The sequence below is a fragment of the Chrysochloris asiatica genome, unplaced genomic scaffold (assembly GCF_000296735.1).
Source record: "Chrysochloris asiatica unplaced genomic scaffold, ChrAsi1.0 scaffold00181, whole genome shotgun sequence".
NCBI classification, from domain to species: domain Eukaryota; kingdom Metazoa; phylum Chordata; class Mammalia; order Afrosoricida; family Chrysochloridae; genus Chrysochloris; species Chrysochloris asiatica.
Window position 1 is genome coordinate 3,390,820 of NW_006408699.1, and position 20,789 is coordinate 3,411,608.

General features: G+C 35.0%; 1 protein-coding gene across 1 annotated transcript in view; it reads left to right on the forward strand.

Moving 5' to 3' along the window:
• BAZ2B (bromodomain adjacent to zinc finger domain, 2B) overlaps window positions 1–20,789 on the forward strand; it is a 159,875-nt gene that overhangs the window by 85,226 nt on the left and 53,860 nt on the right. Inside the window, exons 13-18 of the mRNA XM_006872029.1 lie at window positions 4,113–4,205; window positions 4,311–4,372; window positions 8,323–8,388; window positions 10,621–10,686; window positions 12,001–12,045; window positions 13,550–13,615. Coding sequence (XP_006872091.1) covers window positions 4,113–4,205; window positions 4,311–4,372; window positions 8,323–8,388; window positions 10,621–10,686; window positions 12,001–12,045; window positions 13,550–13,615 — 398 coding nt within the window. The remainder of the gene's footprint in view (window positions 1–4,112; window positions 4,206–4,310; window positions 4,373–8,322; window positions 8,389–10,620; window positions 10,687–12,000; window positions 12,046–13,549; window positions 13,616–20,789) is intronic.

The window sequence follows — 20,789 nt, forward strand, 5'->3', positions numbered from 1 at the left end:
TGGGCTCAAGCATGGCAACAATTGTGAAATTGGCCCAGGATCAGACTGTGTATCGTACTGCTGTGCATAAGGTCGCTATGAGTCAGTACTGACTTGATGGCACCTAACAACAACATACAAATGGATGTCACCAGATGGAATACACAGAAATCAAATCAACTACATCTGTGGAAAGATATGTGGGAAAGTTCCATATCATAAGCCAAAACAAAGCCAGGAGCAAACTATTGTACTGGCCATCATTTCTCATGTGGAAGGTCAGGCTGAAGCTGGAGAAAATTGAAACAAGTCCACAAGAGCCAAAATACGACCGTGAATGTATACTGCCTGAATTCAGAGACCATCTCAAGAACAGATTTGATGTATTAGACACTAATAACTGAAGACCAGAAGAGTTGTGGGATGATATCAAGAACATCATCCAGGAAGAAACCAATATGTCATTAAAAAGATAAGAAAGAAAGAAAACACAAAAGTGGATTTCAGAAGAGACTCTAAAACTTGCTCTTGAACATGAAGAAGCTAACCCAATTGGAAGAAATGAGGAAGTAAAAGATCTGAGCAGAAAATTTCAAAGTGCAGCTTGAGATGGCAAAGAAGGTGCTATAATGAATTGTGCAAAGACCTGGATATAGGAAACCTAAAGGGAAGAACACGCTTAGCATTTCTCAAACTGAAAATTTTTTAGGAAAAAATGCAAGTGTCAACTTGCAATATTGAGGAATTATATGAGCAAATATTGAATGGTGCCGAAAGTATCAAAAGAATTTGGAAGGAATACACAGTTACTATACTAAAACGAATCAATCAGTGTTCATTTATTTCAAAAGGTACATATAATCAATCAAAAGGTACATATAATCAAAAGGTACATATAATCAAAAGGTACAATGGTTTTGAAGTAACAAGTCCTAGCAGCATTACTGAAAACCGAGGTTCTGGGAATTGTCATAACACAAATTGAAATTTTTCAACAAATTGATACAACACTGAAGATACTCACTCACCTATGTCAAGATATATGGAAGAGAGCTACCTGACCAACAGATTGGAAGAGATCTATGTTTGTGCCCATTCCAAAGAAAGATGACCCAATAGAATGCAGAAATCACTGAACAATATCATTAATATTACATGGAAGTAAATTTTTCCTGAATATAGTTCAATAATGATTGCAGCAGTTCATTAACAGGGAGCCATCAGAAATTCAAGTGGGTTTCAGAAAAGAATGTGAAGAAAGGAATATCAATGTTAACTTCAGGTGTATCTTGGCTGAAAGTAGAGAAAACAGAAAGCTGTCTACTTGTGTTTTACTTACTGTACAGAGGTATACAACTGTATATATCATAACAAACTCTGGCTAACATTGTGAAACACCTAACTGTGCTTATGACACATCTGTTCATCAACCAAGAGTCAGTCATTAACAAGGGAACACTGAATGGTTTAAAATCTGGGAAGGTGTGTATCAGGATTGTATCCTTTCACCATACTTATTCAGTCTGTATGCTGAGCAAATAATCCAATGTTGTTGTTGTTGTTAAGTGCTGTCGAGTCAGTTCCAACCCATAGCGACCCTGAACAGGCATGGGAAGGTGGATGGAATGTAAATAGGAACCACAGGGAGGAAACAGGATCACTGTTGTTGCATAGAGGAGATTGCAGTTATTGAAATGAAGCAAAGTATACGATTTGTTTAATGTAAACACTGATGCTCTTGTCTGTAAGGTTTCACTCTTCTCGATTTAAAATGTAAAGAAAAAAATAAAGTGAGCAAAAACTTGAGTTTGAAGACTAAGGTGTGCCTAACCCAAGCCATGGTATTTTCAGTTGCCTCATATGTATGTGAAAGTTGGACAATGAATAAGGATGAGCAAAGATGAATTGATGCACTTGAATTAGGATGTTAGTAAATAATATTTAAAGTACCATAGAGTGCCAGAAGAACAAACAAATTTGTCTTGGAAGAAGTTCAGCCAGAATGCTTCTTAGAAGCAAGGTTGGTGAAACTTTGTCTCTTGAAGGATCAACAAAAAATAGGAACACCCTCAACAAGATGGAATGATACAATGACAACAACAATGGGCTCAAACATAGCAATCATGGGTTAGGATAACACAGGCAAGACAGCGTTTAATTCCGTTTTACATACAGTCGCCATGAGTCAGAAATGATTCAATGGCACCTAACAACATTATAAAACAAAGGATTAAGTGCTTAGTTAATATTCTTTCAAGGAATTAAAATTCTGCTGAAAGTTTTTGAGAGTAGTAGCTTATGGACTATGGAGTTCAGAAGTTTGTATCTTGACTCTTCTACTTAACCTCTGTGCTCCTCAGTTATTGTATTTATAAGCAGGGTACAATATTACCCATTTCATGAGGGTGTTGTAAAGAGCAGCTGGTAGACTCAAACCACCAACCTTGTGGTTCGCAGTCTGGTGCCTTTAGGGTCACTGCACTCCTGGCTGTTACATTAATCCTGGGTTTAAAAAAATAAAAAAAAAGAACCGAAAAACCCTACAAAATTCAAGTGTTAATTGCTTGTGACGATAGAATCCGCTGGAGATAGCTCGTTCACATGTGTGGGATAAATTGGCTCCTTGAGTCTCAACCATCAGCAGCCTAGCCAAAAGTGTCCTCACAGTAATGGACAAGATACAGAAGCAAGAGAATTTAAGCATTTTTTTCAAGGCTATCCTTGCATCACAAGGAGCCCAGATGACTCATTGGTTCAGGGCTTAGCTGCTAACCAAAAGTTCAGCAGTTTGAAGGCCAACAGTGTAGCTGCTCAGAAGAAAAGACCTGTTTCCATAAAGATTACAGCCTTGGAAACCCTGTGGAGCAGTTCTCCTCTATCAGATAGGGCTGATGTGCATGGGAATAGTACTCAACAACAACACTTGTATCACAAACATTAATATCCTATTAACCAGAGAACATCACGTGGCTAAATTCAGAATCAGGGAAGGTGGAAATTCAATCTCTTAAGAGGAGCTACAAGTCACAATGTAAATGTCATGGATGCAGAGAAGAATAAATAATTCATTCATTATTTGTATCAGTCTAGGTAGACCAATATAAATTTATAGTCATGACTTTGTAGCTCCTCTTAAGAGAATGAATTTCCACTTCCTTGTTTATATCAGTGTATTCCAATTTCTTAAGGAGCTCTGTCTGGTAGCATAGTGGTTACGAATCAGGCTGTGAACCTCAAGATCAGCAGTTCGAAAATACCAGCTGCTCCAATGGAGAAGGATAAGGCTTTCTGCTCTGTAAAGATTTACAGTCTTGGAAACCCTGTATAGGGTCGCTATGAATTGGAACCAACTCCAAGGCATGTAACCACCACCACCACCCCAATTTCTTACATTTGTTTTTGAAAATTAAGAGAACCAGTATGTCCTTAAATCTCCATTTATTCTATATTCTTTGGGTATTTCGCCCCTTTCCTTCAGAAATGAAACTATCAATGAATTTATGAGCATTCGCTATTGGTCTGACTGATTAAAATACTAAGTTTGAGTGACTTTGTATTTGTTTGGGAGTCTCTCTCTTTCTTGTGCATTTTGTTATATAGCGTAGTGGTTACGAATCAGGCTGCAAACTTTAAGGCCAGCAGTTCAAAACTACCAGCGGTTCCACGGGAGAAAGATGAGGCGTTCTGCTCCCGTAAAGATTTACAGTCTCGGAAACCCTGTACAGGGTCGCTATGGGTCGGAACTGACTCGAAGGCACCTAACAACAACAACAACAAGACAGAGGCTAAATTGCCATCCTTACAAGTTAGCAGCTGCTTTCTTCCTGACTTGGGATTACCGAAGATGTCAAATTTTTTTTTACTTAAGTGAGCTTCTATAATGAAGATCAAGAGAACATCATTTTTGTGTAGTTCTGTCTGTATATGGGGTTACACCTGATGAAATAGCTTTGTGATTTCTAGGAAAAATGAGCATGGCATATTCTTTCTTAGTATCTGCCTAAGTTCAGTTAAGTTTCTTAAATACTGTACCTTTCATAATGATGCTTATTTCACACCATTCTTGTTTTTAGTTTAGGTGCTGTATAATTTTGTTAGTAATATTCTTTGGAATTTTGTGGGCTTTTTTTCAGAAATAGCCAGACAAGCAGCACAAATAAAACTTTTGCGAAAACTTCAAAAGCAAGAACAGGCTCGAGTTGCCAAAGAAGCTAAAAAGCAGCAGGGTAGGTGACTTAAAAGATGACATCAACTCCAACAGTGAATATACTGTGCATTTCATAAGAAGCTTCTCTCCTTCTCACATCTGTGCTTTGGTTTTCGTGGTGTAGCAATAATGGCTGCTGAGGAGAAGCGAAAGCAGAAAGAACAGATAAAGATTATGAAACAGCAGGTATGTATATTCTTTGGAACAGATTTTTAAGTCACAGACCTTATTTGGGGAATCTATTTGTAATATATATTATATATGTACATCATTTTTATTTTGATGTCTGAAATAGCCATCTTTCACATTAAAGCAATATGTTTTATTGAGAAAGTCATCATCTTCCATTAATTAAAAGTTTACCTCATTTTTGAAAGTCTTTCGCTTCTACGTTTGTAAAGAAATGGTTACCAATGGTAACTTTGTTTTAGTACTTTTAACACCCCAGTAGAAATTTGAATATTAGTTTGCGTCTTGAACATCTTTCAAACTTTCTTAAAATTAGCATATCAGTAAGTAAAGGATTTTGCTTACATGTTAACATTTTAATAACAAAATTTTGCTGTTCTAAAGTATGTAAAAAATTTAATTACATTCAAGTTATGTAGAATGAGGTTTACACTCATTATTTTTTCATGATTTTAGAGTAACTTAAAAATTGCTACTGCAAAGTAATAAAGAAGAAAGCATTATTTTAGTGTATCTAGGGTTCTATATCTTATGCCTATTAATATCTTTCCCTTATGTGGATCTCAAAATTAAATTTAGGTAAATGAAGTAATTTTTTAAGTTCTTACAGGTAAAATATTAAGAGACAAGGTATTCAACTTCATATAATAAAGGAACAGGTGAACCCATCTCGACATATATAACATTAAAGCAGAAAGAAATGGGAGAGAATTACTACTCTTCTTTGGAGGGGACTGAGTAGGAGCTAGGGTTAGGACTATAGTGTTAGGTTAAGATTAGAACTAAGTATAATGTTAGGGTAGGAGTTGGGATAGGGCTATGAGTAAGGCTTGGTTTCACTTTAGGGTTACAGTTAGGTTTATTTTCTTGAAATCCTCTTGATTTTCCCTTTATTTGGAAGTTCTGTAACTACATTATTCCCTCTTTTGACTTTATGTTTTGTTGTGGTGGTGGTTCCAAACTGATATCTCTAGTTCCCTGTTTTCCATCTTCTAAGTTTGTTCTACTTCAAATGCTTCTATACCTGGATTGAGTTCTGGGTGATGCTGTCATGTATGTTAGTGTCAAGTTGCTCTCTGCTGTTGTTGGTTCTCCAAAGAACTCCCTTTAGTATTTTTTATAAGGTTTGTATGGTTTTTACAAATTCTTTTAATTTCTGTTTATCCTAATTTCACCATCATATTTGATGGACAGTTTTGCTCGGTATATGATTCTTGGTTGGCAACTTTTTTCTTGTAGACTTTTATACATGTCATCCCATTGTTTTCTTGCCTGTACAGTTTCTGCTAAGAAATTAGAGAATAGTGTTAATAGTTCTCCTTTTTTAGGTAACTTCTTGTTTTTCCCAAGCTACTCTCAGGATTTTTTTCCTGGCCTTTGGTTTTGAAAAGTTTGATTGTAATATGTCTTGGTGATTTTCTTTTGGGGTCTATCCAGTTTGAAGTTCATTTACTTTCTTGAATGACTATCTTCTTATCTTTCATTATCTTAGGAAAGTTTTCTTACAGCAACTCTTGGACAATTTTCTCTCTGATTTCATTTGTCTCTTCGTGTTCTGAAATTCCAATCATATGTAAGGTATTCCTCTTGATGTTGTTGTTGTTAAGTGCCATTGAGTTAGTTCTGACCCATAGTGACCCTGTATAGGATTTTCAAGGAGTGGCTGGCAAGCTTGAACTGCCAACCTTGTGGTTCAAACCAACTTTGCAGTCCAGCGCATTAAACCACAGTGCCACACCAGGACTCTGTTCCTCTTAATAGTGTCCCACATAAATCATAGGCTTTCTTCAAATTTTTTCATTCTTTTTTTGGCTCGTTCCTCTTGAAGAGAATATTGAGAGATTTGTGTTCATGCTCACTGATTCAGCCTTCCACCAATTCAATTCTGCTTTGCCCTTTCAATGTATTATCTATTTCTTGAGTCTGAGTATTAATCTTCTGACTTTCTAATTGCTGTTTTTGTATGATTTCCAATTTTTATCTCTTTTGTCAGTTTGTTATTATATTATTTTCCTGAATGCTTCCTTGCTTTCATCGATCTTTCTCTCAATTCATTGAAGGTATCCTAAAAAGGTCCTGAAAAAGTAATATAGATGAGCAGGTTTTAGAGATTTATCAAAACACCTATCTAAAGGTAGTCACAGAATAACATTTGATTCATTCCTTATGGTCAGCAAAGTAAATCAAACTGCAGACAAAATACACTCACACAGTCTGTTTTGTAATGCCATGTTACCATCAGCATGAGATCTAATATAAAATAATTATGTGCTTCTCATCCTCTGCATTATTTTTTAACCCCGTATAGACAAAAAAATATCACCAGGTATTCCTCAAGGCAATTTTCTAGAAACTGGTGGAAACATTATTCTGTAGCAAGGAAGCACAGGTACTGGAATTGGGCCAGGGCTCTGTATCTACAATTTGACTTTGGCAAAATGTTTACTCTCTGAAAGCCTTAGTTTTCTCTTTCGTGAAATAAAGATAATTTCAACTATTATGATTGTTGTGATGATCAAGATATTTTATGTGAAGCACCCAGTTCAGTGATTGGGTACTAAATATTATAAAGTAACCTGTATTATAATAATTTATAAATAATGTTTGTTCATGTTATGTGCTAATAACACAATTATCAAATCTGTATGGTAAATATCAAAAAACATAGTTTTAAAAGGCAGACAGCTAACACCTGGAAGCTGTAGCAGGTATTTTAATATACAATGGTATAAAATATGTTGGCTATGGAAATTATAGAACAAGTGCAATTTGCAAAAAGGAAAATTTGGCATGTTATTTTTTGTTGCTTTTCTTTAAACTGTACATTTATTCTCCTCATATCAGTGCCAATTAAACTTTCAAAGGGATTTATGATCATGAAATTAATAACAATGTGCTTATAACCTATGAAATATAATTCGTAAGTCAGTATGTAAAGTTCTTATCAAAATTTATCTTATCACAAAATTCTATAACCTAACTAATAGCCAGTACATTAAATTATGTCATGTGAATAACCCCATGAATGGTCAATTGTAATAAATTCATTTTTATTCTTACATATTATTCTATAGTTAGCATTTTATACTAACTAAAAGCAATGTCATAGTCTTGCATTATTCAGCATGTGAAATAATGTTCTATTATATTTATATAATATACAATTATATATATAAATGTTCTATGATAATTGTGTATCTCTTTATACGTAAAACATTTAAAATTTTTAATCCTGACAAAATGAGAGCAGGCCAGCATCTCTCCCAGTTTTGTAGAATTGTTCCCCTTTTCTTAGCATCATACACTAGGTGACAGTTGTTGTTTGCTATTAAATGTTGTCAAGTTGGTTCTGACCCATAGCGACCCTGTATAGGGTTTCCAAAGAGCAGTTGGTGAGCTTGAACCACCAACCTTGTGGTATAAACTGACGTTGCAGTCCAGCACATTAACCCACACCGCCATACCTAACCCAATACAATGCTTAGGGTTTCTGACTCCTGCTACAGTATTTTTCCTGTTATATATTTACTTCAAATTATGTTTTTTGTGGTTTTTTTTCTTTTTGTTTTTGTAACTCCAGATGTTTATAAAGATCCTCAAGCTATCTGAGTTGTATCCACTTGGTTTTCCTACTTGGTGTCTCTATATTTATTTAGCATTTGTACTTTATAAATTATTTTGAGAAATTTTATAAAACTATTCATTTCACATGTAAATATACCAAGGAGCTTCAAAACGTTCATAGAAAAATTCCATTATGTTTTAATTCCATTTTTCCACAAACTTTTTGAATCCCCTAGTATATAATACTAAATAAGCTAAATAATTAGGCGTGGATATCCCTTAGTAGTTTTGTACTGCATTCTTAACATTTTTATTCCATTTGAACACTTCTCATTTAGATGCTTATTTTATTTCATCTTAAATAATCATAATTTTTCCTACAGGAAAAAATTAAGAGAATACAGCAAATCAGAATGGAAAAAGAACTTCGAGCCCAACAAATTCTAGAGGTAGAACTCTTAAATTTAATATAATTTAAAAAGTCATATTTTTTCAAAGCAAAAATAAAAATAATTTGTCCATTTAAAAATATCTCTTTAAACGTAATGTTATTGAGTAACCATATCTTATTTAACAAGCTTATCTAAATCTATCAATAAAAACCCAGGAAATAAAGTAAAAAAGAGAAAAGAAAATGGCAAATTTCTGAGCAACCAATATAGTTGACATAATGTTCATATAGTAAAACTGTTGTTCCTTTACTCTTAGAAATAGCATTTGGACTTAGAGTCGAATTGTTGTTGTTGTTGTTTTTGTTGTTGTGAAGTGCCGTCAGGTTGGTGCTGACCTATAGCGACTCTGTATAGGGTTTCCGAGGAGCAGCTGGTGAGCTTGAACCACCCACGGACCTTGTAGTTCAAATAGCTTTGCAGTCTGGCACATTAACCCACAGTGCCACACCAGGACTCCTATATTTGAATACTTACTTTTATTTATACACGAGTGTGTACAAGAGTAAACATTACAAAATAAAAGTAAATTTTTAAATTTAGAAACTTTCTCACCAGCTTGAAGACCTGGTTTCTAATGCACCACCCAGCCCACAAGGTTAGAATCCTACTACCAGATATACTTTGGAACAAGCAAAAATAATAGCCAGAAAACAAATAGTCAGGGTAAATACAGGGAAAACCTCATCTTTGCATATTGTTGTTGTTAAGTACCGTCGAGCCGGTTCTAACCCATAGTGACCCTGTATAGGGTTTCCGAGGAGCTTGAACCGCCGACCTTGCAGTTCAAATGGCTTTGCAGTCTGGCGCATTAACCCACAGCGCCACACCAGGAACTCATAAGCCCTATATACAGGAACTCATATTCAGCCGAGCAACAGTTCTGCAGTCTTTCAGATAGCCCATAGGAATTAATCAGTGGAACCTGCAGTATAATGACTGATGTTAAGAATAACTGCCCCAAATCATCAAGAAAAAGTCAAATTGTGATTAATGTATTGACTCAATAAAGCTACATGTCTCACAATTATTTCTATCCTACTTTGGATGTTTGAAATCTTGTAACCTTTTGGCCATCCAGGAGACTGTTGCTTTTGTTGGTGGTGATGGTGTTGTTGTATACTGTCAAGTTAGTTCCAGACACACAGAACCTTGTATAGAACAACTTGTAGGTTTCAATCATACACCTTATGGTTAGCTGTAATTAAGTGACGTTGACTCGGTTCCAACCCACAGCGACCCTGTATTAGCGTTTCCAAGGAGTGCCTGGTGAACTTGAACTGTCAACCTTGCAGTTCAGACCGACTTTGCAGTCCAGCGCATTTGCCCACAGCGCCACACCAGGGCTTCTTGTAGTTAGTAGTCCAGTGCTTATCCTGTTTATTCCCTATTGCTCCGGGTAGCTGAGGTGTCCTGTATTATGTTTTTTTTTCCTTTTAGAAATGTATACTTTTTTTTTTTTACATATTTCAAATTAATTTTGGACAAACACGCAAATTCAAAATAATCACATTTTAAAGCAAATTGACAATAACCAATGTGAAACTACTGGCTACTTATTTTAAGATTATGAAACTTATATTTGGTTTGCTTGATATTGATAGTGAAAAGGTGCTTCATAAAAGATTGTAAGTTTCCATTCTAATAATAAAAAAAAAAGTAATTGACTTTAACTTAAATTTATGTTTCACTTAAACCAGTAATGGATTTCTTTATCTCAGATCTAAAATATTATAAAAGAAATTTCTAATTAAGTAGACAGGTGCATTTTTCAGTGTATGAATTAATTTTTTTTTTGTTTGTGCAATAATTTTTGTCAGTTAAAATCTGTCTTGTTTTCTAAATTTTATAGCAATCTTGTTTTACTTTAAAAAATTAAAAACAACAGATAACAGAATTGCTTCTCTGTGATTAAGGTTTAAGTTAAATAATATGAATATTTAATTATTTCAGACTTTTAAGAGCTTGATGAAGGTGAAAGAAAGCTGTCGTATATTCTTACGAATTTAAGATTTTTTTGATATATCCTAATTCTGGTCTATAAGTTAGAAATGAAATAAATATTTTTAAAATAATACTAATTGGCAAAATATGTAATTGTCTACATATATATGTTATGTTACATACTGTTTTGTACTTTGTGAGGCATGTTAGGTTCCTTTCAAGTCTGAGATTATTTTCAAGTTGTAGTGGTTCTGTTGCATGACTTTGAGACCTGTTTTGCATGCACAGGCTAAAAAGAAAAAGAAGGAAGAAGCGGCAAATGCCAAATTATTGGAGGCCGAGAAACGAATAAAGGTTAGTTTAGATGAGAATCAGAGTTTTTATTTTTCAAAATAAAAACTGTATGATTGTTATATCAATATGAATTATGTGAACGAATGGCTTTCCTCAAATGATTATCTAAAACTATAATTAGCATAGAAACAACATGTGTATAATGTATGCTTTTATTTGCATGCATATTGTACATGTTTTTTGTTTTGTTATACAGGTTTTATGTAATGCTTTGCCTGAGTTCTTAAATAACAAACATCAATCACAAGTGCAAACTATTGCGTAATACCTGTAAACTGTTTTGCTTGATAAAAATGACTGTTCTAAAATGATTTTGTGTGTTGTTTATGTTTCAGAGTGTGTCCCAAATATGATTCTACCCTTAGATTATAAATTGCTCTTGAAATAGCCACAGAAACAAAAGCCTAACTTTATCAGCTGATATTTAACAATATCAAAAATGTTGTTGTTGTTAAGTATTGTTGAGTCAGTTCTAACCCATAGCTACCCTGTATAGAGTTTCTAAGGAGTGGCTAGTGGGTTTGAACTGCTGACTTTGTGGTTAGCAGTCCAGTACTTATCCTACAGTGCCACACCAGGACTCCTAAATTGTTGTTGTTATTATGTGCTGTGGAGTCAGTCCCAACTCATAGCAACCCTGTAAAGGGTTTCTGAGGCTGTAAATCTTTACAGGAGCAGAAAGCCTCATCTTTCTGCACGGAACAGCTAGTAGTTTTGAACTGCTGACCTCAAAGTTCACAGCCTGATTCATAACCACTATGCTACCAGAGCTCCTTGTTGTTATGTGCCATCGAGTCGTTTCCAAACCATAGCAACCCTGTATAGGGTTTCCTAGGGTGTAAATCTTTAAGGGTTGGGGTTTTGATGCGAACAATTCTATTTAATGTCATCCATTTCAAAATTTGTACAAAGTTAAAATCTAGATGAAATTAATATTAAAAACAACCACGAATTAGGGTAGAAGTCTAAAGAACAAAGTAAATAGAGTACATGTAGAAAAGATAGCAAACAGCTCTAGGTCATTGAATTTTAAGTTGAAATGGTTCCTGAAGATCCTCGCTGTATCTTACAGTTATGAATTAAGTTTAACCACATCATTCTAGATACATATGAAATTGCCATATTATAAGTAAAAAAAAAAAAATGATCCAATATTGGCAATAGCATCTGATTCAACCTAATAGAAGACCAGACAATCTCAGAAAAGAAACTTTAATAGAAGACTGTACAACCTCAGGAAAGGAACTTTTAATGCTTTTAGCATGTTCTAAATCTTCCTTAAAAATCATATACTAAAACTTTCTTATTTTTAAGGAAAAGGAGATGAGGCGACAACAAGCTGTTCTTCTGAAGCATCAGGTCTGTGTACATACAGTTTTACAGTTGGCTAGCTGTACATTTTACAATGTTGCTTAAAGCTATCTGGGGAATATATCTTCAAAATTGTTCTTAAAATTTTTCTAATATAATTTCTGCTTAAGTTTTTCCCTACACCTTACAATTTATTGCCTTGCTTTGGTATTGGTGTCTTTTGGGGGGTTTTAAATTGGTTTTATGACTCTGTGATTTCTGTTTCATAATGTTGTGCCAACTCTTTCTACCAGGAGTTGGAGAGGCATAGACTAGATATGGTATGGGTATGTTTATTTTTGTACATCTAACACCGCATTGTGATTTGGTTGTGATATGGTTGTCATAGCAATGCATAAAGTGTAGCACTGGCTGCTGTCATATTACATACTGCTGCATGGCTTTACAGCACAGTGCATTGCATACATCTGCTTGTCCGTCTGTAAACAAAGTCTGATACGTATCTAAGATCTTTAATTGAATTGTGTGAGCCTTCCATAAGGCTGTTATCTAAAAATTTGCATTACTGATGTCACATTGAAAGTTGGATCAGTATCCAATTAGATGCAATTACTACCCACATTTCCCCATCATTCTAGATACAAAACTGCCATTGAGTACAATGGGAATTTTGAGTTAGATTGATGAGAAAATATGGAATGTTTTTGGGTTTTATAGACAAATTTTATTTTAAAAATTAGAAATATCCCTTTGAGGGGGACCAAACATATTTAAGCCCCAAATCCATTGCACTATGTGATATTTTACTTTAAAACAAAATGAAACCTTCAAATTAAGCTAGTACTTACCTTAATTTCATATTGTGCCTTTTAGGTTCCACTTATTAGTTGCCCATGGTGCAGTTTTTGTGGCTTCAAATCGCATCAAGTGGCAGACATCAGTAAACAGGAATATCCCATTTCATTGATGTTTGTATATGAGCCAAGATTAGTTTAAATTGATGTCAAAACTTAAAAATAAAACTTTCTAATTTGTTGGTGGCTTATTGGATTTACAAAATTATTTTGGTACTTGAAATAAAACTAACCAATTCTAAAACTATGAAGTGAAAGTGATGATAAATCCATTGTTGCCAGATCTAAAAATTTACGCACAGCACACCCTTTAGTTTAATTGGCTATAGTAAGTATTTGCGGTTTTCTGATAGCAGATGTAAGGTAACTGACCTGTTCCAGCCAACCATTATGCTTTTTGTTCTGCCAGCTTTTGAAGGAGCATCACAACTGACCATAGTAAATCTTGTATGCTTCTGTTTACACTGTCTCCATGTTCATTGCTTTACCTTTTTGCTTTTGATTGTTCTTGTATTTGCTTTCTAAACCTGAACTAAAACATGCACAGACTGGCCATTCTTGTCTTATATTTAGTATTTACTTGTCTATAAATGCTAAAAAGCTATACCAAGTTTTGTTTTGTTTTGTTTTGTTTCTATTTAAAAATCAAATTGTTAGCTGTGGCTGAGTTATTTTCCTAATTTTATCTGGCCTAATAGGAACGAGAGAGAAGGCGACAACATATGATGCTTATGAAAGCTATGGAAGCTCGTAAAAAAGCAGAAGTAAGTGTATGTTCCTAGGGAAAAAGAATGACCTTGTCATAAATTAATTTTTTTTTTTGATAATACATTGGCTCTTTTAAATAGAAATTTTTTACACTACGGGTTTGTGAGGATTTACTGGCTTTCATAAGCAAACCAAAGGTTAGTGATAGTAACTGAGTGTTAAATCATCAAAGAATGTAGGGAGTAGTCCAATATAGGTGTTAATTTTCCTGGCTGAGGTTTTCAGGATGCTTTCTAGTATAGTGAATGGCATTCGTTTAGAGAAAAGTAACTCTTTGCTAATCATACAGCATGATTAGGTAAGTCCTGTGTGTCCATATTCAAACACTTATCATCCCAATTTTTGCTTTTAGAGTGGGATGTCCAATCCTCGTCATTATTCTTCAGTTTTCTAAGTGTAAAATTAAGCCTAAGTACTTTGTTTGAAATAAACTTTTAATAAATAATTCAGAATAAGACAATTATAGAAATATGCCAAAATGAGCTTCTTAGAAACATAATAAAGACCAGTTAAAGATGAAAACATACTATAAAGGAATGCATTCTACAGCAAAAAGTAGAGAAGAGCTATGGCCATTTTAAATAGGGCTTTGGAAGTAGAAAGACTCAGATTTCCACACTGGCTTTGCCGCTTACTCACTTTGCCTTCTCAGGCCTTTGCTTTTTTGTAATTGAGATTTCAGTATCTACTCCTATGGTTACATTCTTACCAAGTGAGATAAACATTTAATAAATAAGAACTAATGAAAATGACACTGGTCTAGAAGTTGAGACTTATATCTCAGTATTATTTTGGTGTTAGTACTTTTAGGCTCCTGAATTAAACTCTTGGTATAGATCAATTTTGTGTATCCTTTAGGTACATGGGCGTTGTACACAGATTACCTGTGTGTGAAGTCTAGTGACATAATTTTCCAATTATGTGACCTTGGACAAATGATATAAACGCTCTGTAATTCAGTTTTTGATCTGTAGAGTAGGGGTAAGACTAGTTTTTATCCCGTAGAATTGTGATGATTAAATAGGTTATGTGTGTGCGCATGTGTACAAGTCTCTTAGGACAGTGCCTGGCAATGTGGCTGGTATAATGTGCTTACTACAGATATGTTGGAATCCTGGTGTGGCACTGTAAGATAAGTACTAGACTGCTGACCATAAGATCGGCAGTTCAAACCCACCAGCCACTCTTTGAAGCTCTATACAGGGTCACTATGAGCTAGAACCAACTTGACGGTACTTCACATCAACAATATATATGAGTGCACCTAGCAAGCTTCATAGCTATGACTGGTAACTACTAACCTAAATTACTTCTAAGGTCTCTTCCAGCAATTACACTTTTCCTGGTGCTTTTTTCCTTAATCTGTTGATTATCCAGGCACGTTGGCACTCTAGACACCAATCGTAATAACAGAATTCTGTACATGGAATTATAACCATGTATCTAAAAAATGATAGCCAGGGAAAGAAAGGTAAGTAACAGGTTCCATGAATTGTCATGCCTGCCAGTTCCTTCTGGAATCAGTATATTAATTAAAACCCTGACAGCTCAGCCTGGTGGTGGGGTGCCATCAAGTCAGTGCCAACTCATAGTGACCCTGTATAAGATTCCTGAGGCAGTAATTCTTCACCGGAGCAGAAAGCCTCATCTGTCTCCCATGGAACAACTGTTGTTGTTAAGTGCTGTCAAGTTGATTCCAACCCGTTGCAACCCTGTATAGGGTTTCCAAGGAGCAGCTGGTGGGCTTGAACCACCGACCTTGCAGTTCAAACAACTTTGCAGTCTGACACATTAGCTCACAGCAGCACACCAGGACTCCATGGAGTGACTAGTATATTCTAATTGCTGTGCTTGCAGTTAGCAGCCCAGGACATAACCACTACTCAGCCTAATATCTTCCAACTTGGATAAAAGCCTAGAGAGCACTTAGTAACTTGAAAAAGACCTGGAGAACACCTCACAGGGCAAGTTCTTCCTTACCAAGTATCATTCTTGCTAATGCTACTGTCTTCTAATATAGGCCAGGTATAACGAGGGACCTCTGTTATCTGGAAGGATCCCACAACAAGAAAAACTTGGTCCAAAATGGCAATTTGCTGAGATCCAAGAACCTTGTTGTACACCTTACAAAACTCCTTGGACATATGTACCAGGAGAATATTCACATTTGTTCATAGCAGTATTGCTCATAATAGGAAAAAATCATAACAGCTCAAATGCCCATTAACAATAGAATGAATAAATTGTTTATAGCCATTCTTAGCATATGGTATAAAATGAAAAGGAATAAGCAGCAGCATAGATTAACATAATAAATCCCATACATAAATGTTGAGTCAAATAATTCAAACACAAAGGAATACAGTGTGACTCCATTTTTCTAAATTTCAAAAACAAACCAAATTAAAATACATTTTTAGAGATGCATGTGTAGATGGTAAAATTAAAATATTGTAATTGTCTTATGAAGGAACAGTCAGTACTTCTGACAGACTGGTTAAAGTATCAGTAATTCTGATTTTAAGCTATAGTCCTCTGTTGAATAATACATATAGATCTGTGATCAGCTAAGTACTTTTAAATTTTTCTTAAATTATTACTATGTTCAAAATTATGTTGTTAAGTGCCATTGAGTCAGTTCCAACCCATAGCAACCCTGTATAGGGTTTCCAAGGAGCACCTGGTGACCTTGAACCACTGACCTTGAAGTTGAAACAACTTTGTAGTCCATCGCATTAATTCACAGCACCACACAGGAGTTCCAGCATTGTGTTAGTCCCAGCATTAAAGTAGACACTGAAAAAACAAACAAAAAGACTATTCCACTTGCCTGTAATTATGTAAGAGTGCTGGTATATAAGCTGGTAATATATATGGAGCACTGGTAGCATAGTGGTTAAAAATCGGGCTGCGAACCTCAGAGACAGCAGTTCGAAACTACCAGCTGTTCCGCAGGAGAAGGATGAGGCTTTCTGCTCTGGTAAAGATTTACAGCCTCGGAAACCCTGTACAGAGTTGCTATGAGTCGGAACTGACTCCCCCGCACATAACCACCACTACCACCATATAAGGGCAGTGTAAATTTTGCAGTGTAAACCATTAAGCAACAACTAGACAAGTTTGCAGAAAATTCAAATGTTACCGTGTCTCTTATGTGAACTAGTATCTCAAGTTTTAGCAAAATATTCCTTCATTTATTTGTCTGTTTTCTCATTATTCTTTGACATGCACAAGCTATAATTAGTGCCATGTCAATAATGGACATATCTGGGCTTCTTATTCTGCCTCATATTACCTTCTAGTAATTTGCCCAAATCAGTAAGTTTTTTATGTTATTAACCACTGAGAAAACTAACTTTGTTGTAAGTTCATAAAAACTCAAGTAAGACCAGTTCTAATTCTGAGTTGGCTTATGTGTAGCCCCTTAGTAGGAGTCTTGGTTGTGGTGGTGGTCTGTGGAGTCGACACCAACTCATGGCAGTCTTGTATTGGATTCCCAAGGTTGTAAATCTTGAAGGGGGCAGAAAGTCTCATCTTTCTTCCTCAGAGCACGTGCTGTGTACTCAAAGTGCTCAATTTGCAGTTAGCAGCCCTACGTGTAACCCACTATGCTACCAGCACTCCTTAGGAGCCGTGATGGCACTGGTTAAAACATTCAGTTTGGCAGTTCAGATTCACCAGCTACTCTGCAGGAGAAAGATGTGGACATCTGCTTCCATGAAGATTGACAGCCTTTGAAATCCTGTGGGATTGTTTTATTCTGTCATAGGATAAGCACTGGGCTGCTAACACAAGGTTGATGATTCAAACCAACCAGCCGCTCCTGAGAAACTCTATATAGGGTCGCTATGGGTCAGAATGCTTAACACTAGTATAGGATCATTAAGGAACTCTCGTGGCACTGTGACATAGACATTGGACTGCTAACCAAAAGGTCTGTGGTTCAAACCTACCAGCTTCTCTACGGCAGAAAGATAAAGCTGTCTGTGCCTATAAAGATTTACAGTCTTGAAAAGATTTACTATGTATCAGCATCGACTGGATGGCAGAGGGTTTGGTTGGGTTATAGGGTCACTAGGAGTTGGAATTGACTTGATAGCAATGGATTGTTAGGTAGCCTTTCATTATAAACTTTAATAACTTTAGACCTTTTAGTTAGTAGATTGAGAGAAAGAAAAATAGGATAATCAAAAATGCACTTGGGAGTAGTGTTTGAAGAAGAGTGATGTTTTTAAAAGTGTTGTTTTCACCTTGTTAATTCATAATCTCCTGTGACATCTCCAACTACAGTATTCAAAGAAACTTCCCACTTTCATCAAGTAGAGAAGCTCACACAGCTCTAGCACTTTTTTCATTCTTTGTGTAAACTCTGCTGATCTTACTGATTCTTGATTTAGTACAATTGTGGTGTGCCACCAAGTCAGTATCAACTCACAGTGACCCTGCATAGGGTTTCTGAGAGCAGCTGGTGGGTTTGAACTGCCGACTTTGCAGCTACCAAACCAATGCTTATCCATACCAGCTCTTAATATTTTTGTCATTAAAAAAAATAGCAAATTTCTATGTGTTGTATAATTTTAAAATCTAATTTTTGTAGTGTTTTGTTTATGTAAATCTAAAGAGGAGGCTTCAAAGAGTTCATGGGAAAAATGGATTATCTTATATCTTATAATTCCATTTTTCTGTGAACTTTTTGGAAAACTCATATAATTAGTAAGGAAATTCAGACTTAAGTAATTTACCTTAATTATTATTGTTGTTGTTGTTGTTATGTGCCATCGAGTCGGTTCCGACCCATAGTGACCCTGTACAGGGTTTCCGAGGGTGTAAATCTTTACGGGAGTAGAAAGCCTCATCTTTCTCCCGCGGAGCAGCTGGTAGTTTCGAACCGCTGACCTTAAGGTTCGCAGCCCGATTCGTAACCACTATGCTACCAGAGCTCCTTTTCATATTAATTTTAAAGAGACTTAATATATAATAATTGTTGATAAATATGTTTATAACATAGTATAAAAAAATGCTACCTCATGAATAAAAAAGGCTTATTACTTCTCAGTATAATTAAAGTGATATGAAATTTCCTGCTTTTATTATTAATGATCATTGGAAGCTTAAGGCTGCTTTAAACAACATGAGAAAGTAACATTTATATAAAAATCTGCTGTTTCAACTATAAAAACTTCAAACCATACCAGTCACAAATATATAATCACTTTATTCATAGTAACTGAATAATAACCATAGTAATGGTATCAGAGTCTTTTCTATGTCTCCCCAAGGATCAATAAGCTACAAAAGGCTGTTAAACATGCATCTATCAGAGAATGACTGTGTCAGCACTTTAGGAGACTGTAGCTCAGGCTTCCAAAGACATCTAATAAGCAATTTGAAAGTAGTAAAATTCACAGACCTCACTGATTTAAGTGATGAGAGCATTTCCAAATGCTATATTTATACCAGTCATTATTCAGTGAAAAATAAAAATAAAAAGTGGAATTGGACTTGCACTTTTCCAATCTAGTTATTTTTATTTAAGTAAACCCGTTTTTCAGTTTTCACTTTATAATTAAACTTTCACCAAAAAGAAATGAATTGTGAGTTTATCTTAACTACTCAATAGAGTGTTAAATGATATATAACAATAGATTTGAGGAAGCATTATCAATTTAACATAGTACATTGTAACTCTGAGTTATCTGACTCAAGAATTAACATTTTGATTTTAATTTAGAAGACATTTCTATAGCTGTAGCTATTCTGCACAATATTAAAGATACTTGATCTAAAGGAAATAGAGCATTTTTCATGTAATACTTTGGTGGATCTTAAAAAAATATGATAACTAGAAGATTGTATTCTTTTTAAATATTAATGGCTTTATACCTATAAAGTGCAAGAATTACCTTTAGGGTTTTTGTATGTGATACATAATATTTTTAAAATTCAATTTTTTAATAATTTAAATACAAGAATGAAAGGTTCTGTTTCTAAAAATTACACTTTAATATCTGCTTCATAGTTAATATGTGACCATAAAACACTATCATTTCTGTCATTTACATTTTGTCTTTTATAAATGGCTTATATTTTTAATCTTACTTACACTTTATTCTTCTTCTACCCTAAGGTAAACCTATGCCTCTTAAATTATATTTATGTCTTTTAAATTTGAGTACAAGTTGCCATCAAAAGTAATGTATTCTTCTAATTATGCCCAGAACAAACACCTAAGAGAATCATAAAATGCAAAAACATAGATGTTTTTGCAACACGGTCTCTTAAAAATGGCCTGTTTTGTAAACTTATAAGTTGTAAACTTTACAATAATGTAAAGTCATCTGATCAACAACATTATTTCTATCCTTTTTAAACTTATATAGTTCTCCAATGGAAAAACAGCTTTTACATTATTGTTTTTAGATAAATATGCTTCCATAAAGTGGTTACGAATCAGGCTGCGAACCTCAGGGTCAGCAGTTCGAAACTAACAGCTGTTCCGCGGGAGAAAGATGAGGCATTCTGCTCCCGTAAAGATTTACAGCCTTGGAAACCCTGTACAGGGTCGCTATGAGTCGGAACTGACTCCATGGCGTATAACAACAACAACAACAACAAAAGGAGCTCTGGTAGGGTTGTGATTATGAATCGGGCTGCGAACTGCAAGGTCAGCAGTTAGAAACTACCAGCTGTTCCAAAATAATCTTTTCATGTGAGAAAAGAACTTTGGTTTATTTTTTGCCCTATGTATCTTATATTTTTAGGATCATTTAAATTTAATGTGTTTTTCATCAAAAGATGTTTCAACTTTGAGATGAAATTTTTAGTGACTTTTTGACTAATAGTAGTTTTTTATATCATTATTATAATTAGAATGATGAAGAGATATTATACATTATTTATATTCCAAGAATCCACATTTATTTCAAGAATTTCTACATCTGAAAAACTGTTAAAAAAATGAAGTTAAAAATAAATGAGCAACCTAAGACAGAGCCATTGCCATGCTGCAATGAGATTCGATGACGGGTAAGACTGAGGAATTCGCACTGACCGCCTAAGACAGGCAGCGTCCCTAAAACAAACAATAAATAAGGAGGATTCAGATGCAGACCATGCAGACCCGGTCAGGAGGCCAAGCCCCTGTGGGCCCAAGCGTTGTTGACCGTCCAA